Raw genomic sequence first — 4,379 nt, 5'->3', positions numbered from 1 at the left:
ACCTGCCCAATCAGCATCACTAAAACACACTAGATTAGAGTTAGTTTCTTTTGAATACCAAATACCATAATCAACAGTCCCATGAACATATCGAATGATTCTTTTGACAGCTGCAACATGAGACTCCATGAGATTTCCTTGGTACCTGGCACACACACCAACATTATAACTCAAATCAAGTCTACTAGTAGTGAGATAAAGAAGACTACCAATCATGTTCCTATACAGTGTAGGATCAATTTTGACACCATTTTCATCTTTGGATAGCTTCACAGTCGTTCCCATTAGTGTTTTGGCAATCTTTGAACTTTCAAGTCCAAAATTTTTCACCAAGTTCTTAGTATATTTGCTTTAAGAAACAAATGTGTCTTCATCTAACTGCTTGACTTGCAAACCTAAGAAATAGGTCAATTCTCCCACCATGCTCATTTCAAATTCCTCTTTCATTTGTTTCACAAATACCTACACCTCATTGTCAGAAGTAGAACCAAACACAATATCATCAACATAAATCTGAGCAATAATTATGTTAGATTTAATATTTTTGATAAATAAAGTTTTATCTACTCCACCCCTTTTGTATCCATGAGAAACAAGAAATTGAGTGAGTCTCTCATACCAAGCTCGGGGGGCTTGCTTCAAACCATAAAGAACTTTATCCAATTTGTAAACATGATTAGGTGCATAAGGATCTTCAAACCCTTTGGGTTATTCAACATATACCTCTTCATTCAAGATCCCATTGAGAAATACGGATTTGACATCCATTTGGAACAACCTAAAACCAATCAAACAAGCAATAAACAATAATAATCTAATTGATTCAAGTCTTGCAACAGGTGCACATGTTTCATCAAAGTCTATTCCTTCCACTTGTGTGTACTCTTATGCCACTAATCTTGCTTTATTTCGCACAATTGTACCAAATTCATCAGATTTATTTCTTAAAATCCATTTTGTACCAATAATATTGGTATACAATGGTCTTGGCACAAGAATCCACACTTTGTTTCTAAAAAAATATTCCAATTCCCCCTGCATATCTTTAATCCAATTTTCATCCGTTAAAGTTTCTTTCATATTTTTAGGCTCAAGTAAATATAAGAAACAAACAAATTGAACAATATTACTAAAACTTAATCTGCTGAATGATTTAATTTAACTCTGGTTGATGGCTCATGATTTTATTTTTATTTTTTTTGTCCCATTTATGTCCCTAACACTCGTCTCTAATTCTAATGCTCTCACCTAATTATGTCTCTCTTATCTTCTTTTTCTTCTTGGCTCTATGGTGCTGGTGCTTTTCGATGCACTAAAAAAGCTTAAAATTCATATTAAACGTGGACTAATAAATAGGAGTTCCCTACCACATGATCACCCACACTCCTTTCTCTTCTTTGCCAAATTCTTCAGTATGTTTCAACTAGCTCCAAGTTCAACTACCCATTTTTACCCGCACAAGGATAATAATCATTTCACACATAAAGCATAAATGATTAAAAAATGCAATAAAAACAGAATCAACTTTTGTGATTACATTGAAGAAACATGAGAGATGGAACTAGAGCTTTAAAAGAAACAATGTGTTGCGGCTACACTGCGCAAGCGACCTCCAATTCATCCCTAAAACATGAGGAACTACAAAGCTTTGTAACCTGGAAAAAGTAGAACCCATTTGAATAAATACCATACAACTTCAAGTCTAAAGGAATTTTCATGTCTGCATGGCAGTAACCTCATCTTCTTCCCCATCTTCATTACTGAACATGTACTGATTTTGAAACTCCATTAAATACTGAGTTGATCTCTTTACATCTAAAAACAGATGGTAGACCCGGTTAATGTCCTCCATTTCGACCGTCTTCCCCTTTCGCTTCAGGCACGCCAGTGAGCCGGAAGTAATGAGATTGATAGCATACCTCAAGGATGTGTCTACTCCAATCTTGGTCAACAAAATCTTTGCTTCTTCAGACATATCTACTTCTTCCTCCTGGCATCTTATATCTAGAATCTGGCGAATTTCCTCCTCTGTGTAAGGTTGGGTAGAGATTATGAGTAGGCGATCAAGGAGATCTATAGGGATCCCATGTGGAGATTTGTAAGTTGTGCCCCGGATTGTAGTGATCCCTCTGTTTGTCGCTACAACTAATATTGGGGCCATCTCGTTTTCTAGTGCACGGTTTAAAAACGAAAAGCATTCAATGTCAAGCATATGCACCTCATCGATAAAGAGGACACCTGGTACAATTTCTGCCTTCCCTTCTTCCCTCCACTCTGCTACTTTCGTGTCAATCTGTTCCCTCACTTCTGCACGGATTTCACCAGTATCACCGGTGAAGAGGGCCAGAAATCCCTGAGTTCTGAAATAGAGAAGGGATAATGATGAGAGAATAATTAAAAATCAGAAATTAGAGTATATGCAAGTAAAATACAACGAATTTAGAGATAAAACAAATGGTGAAACAAGAGCCCCTACAAAAGCCAGGTACATACAGAATCTCCACGACTGATATAAGAAAAATCCATGAAAATTCAAAGAAGCAATTACATCAACAAAACATGAAGAAAAAGAAAGAAAAAAAAAGTCTACAGCTTTTGGAACAATCAATTTCCTTTATGCCTTCATCTTGAATTAGAAAATATAGCATTGCTCCACCCTATCGTGTATAGAACCATTGGCATAGCAGTCCACCAAATTCTCAAGTATAATCAGCAAATCATATTAAAACCTTTTCAATTGCTTTGTTGATTCTCTTTGGAGTTTTTTTTTTTTATCTAGCATTGTCCATATATGTATGAGATATATAAAGTATAAACAATAAGAAAATTAGGTATTATACAGTTTAGACTTTAGAGAGGATGTAATTAGAAGAAAAAAAAAAGGAAAATTCATCTGATAAAAAGAAGTGGATGCAAGGATATTATAATATTTAGTACTTTAATGAAGGTCAGCAAGAAGTAAGAACGACTAAACATTTGAACGGATATAGCTATCAGTAACAAGGAAAAATTCAACTAAAAATCACTCATAATTTTTTCCTACAAGGTTTCAACTTGTCAAAGCTCAAATCATCAGAGATATCACACAAATCGTAAGAATTAAGCAGCTACATCGTATAATGGCATTATAAACAAAAAAGAGCTCAGATTGTCGTATCAGTGGATAAATTCTACGAATACCAAGGATACCTGCTATTGATAACATCAATCTCATGAAGTGTGACACAGTGAACGACCTCCTTGCGCTTCTGCAACTCCCCGTCTGGACATTGCACGAACTTGGTCTGGGGTCCCATGGCGTCGTAGTCCCTCGACCTCGAAAACGACCTCCCAAGTTTGGTAATTTTCCCCGAAGCCTTATCAATAGCGATGATATCCCCACTCTGCACCTTTTCCTTGCCCAAGGCCTCAATCATCTTCGCTCCCAAATCGTACACCGTCTCCATCTCCGTCGTCTTCAATGTCAATTTCCCGGTCTTCGAGGCCGCTCCGGTCACCGCCGGCCGGTCAATTTGAACCTCAACGACTTCGCCCTCAATCACCTCCGTATCCTCCTTGATTCTCACCCCAATGGCCTTACGAAATGCCTGCATTAGGGCTTCCGTCTTGGACATCTCCAGAGAGAAAAGCTCGCTCCCAGCAATCATGGCAAAAGGGGTTTCCAAACCCAGCGACTTCGCCATACCCATGGCGATAGCAGTCTTTCCGGTTCCGGGTTGACCCGCCAACAGAACGGCACGACCCGCTATTTTTCCTTCCTTAATCATCTGGAGAATGACACCGGCGGCCTTTCGGGCCGCCGTCTGGCCAACCATTCCCTCGGAGACGGCTCGGGGTTCTAATGTTGAGTCCAGGCCAAGACCCCGAATGTGGGAGTGTGCACCTATTCGCTCTATTCGGGTCAGGTCCCTGCTCTCTGAGAGCTTTAGTTCAGCCATGGCAAGAAAGGCAGTGGTCTAAGGGTGGTAGAAGAAAACGCAGACTCAGAATTAGGGTTTAGGTTTTGAGGGTTTTTCAGGTGAGTTAAAGAAGAGGAGGGAAGGGAGGGGACTCAAAAGCCAAATGAGTTTTTTTTCTTCCTTAAAATTAAATAAATCAATATATATTTATAAATTAGATTTTTAGTGTAAACCCCTTAACTATAACTAGTTTATCAAATTGGTCCCTAAACTATAAAATATAGCAATTAAATTTCTAAACTCATCAAACATTAGCAATTAAGTTCATGTATGTAATTTTTTATACTATATTTTTATGAAAAAGATTGCATAACATGGCAAAATAGAAAGGCAAAAATATAGAATACATTCCTCCAATTAATTAACATTATAATTTTTTTTTCTTACAATGAAAAATAAAAATAAAAACTTCTACATATT

The 4,379-nt window shown here is 37.5% G+C and overlaps 1 protein-coding gene across 1 annotated transcript; it reads right to left on the bottom strand.

Annotated features, from left to right (window-relative positions):
* Positions 1-1,489: 1,489 nt before the first annotated feature.
* LOC133807409 (uncharacterized) lies at positions 1,490-4,067 on the bottom strand. Its single transcript, XM_062245730.1, has 2 exons — positions 3,190-4,067; positions 1,490-2,360 (listed from the first exon to the last, which is right to left on the bottom strand). Exons 1-2 carry the CDS (start codon positions 3,936-3,938, stop codon positions 1,715-1,717), a joined length of 1,395 nt encoding a protein of 464 aa, XP_062101714.1. The 5' UTR covers positions 3,939-4,067; the 3' UTR covers positions 1,490-1,714.
* Positions 4,068-4,379: the final 312 nt, after the last annotated feature.

The sequence above is a fragment of the Humulus lupulus genome, chromosome 1, assembly GCF_963169125.1.
Source record: "Humulus lupulus chromosome 1, drHumLupu1.1, whole genome shotgun sequence".
NCBI lineage: Eukaryota > Viridiplantae > Streptophyta > Magnoliopsida > Rosales > Cannabaceae > Humulus > Humulus lupulus.
This window is presented reverse-complemented; position numbering and strand designations above follow the sequence as displayed.

What these genes read in the sequence shown, in the direction of transcription:
- LOC133807409 (XM_062245730.1), bottom strand. Translation starts at nt 3,938, where the DNA reads ATGGCTGAACTAAAGCTCTCAGAGAGCAGGGACCTGACCCGAATAGAG. An exon ending in ATTGATGTTATCAATAGCAG is followed by an intron (nt 2,361 to 3,189) that starts GTATCCTTGGTA and finishes TCTCTATTTCAG; the next exon opens with AACTCAGGGATTTCTGGCCC.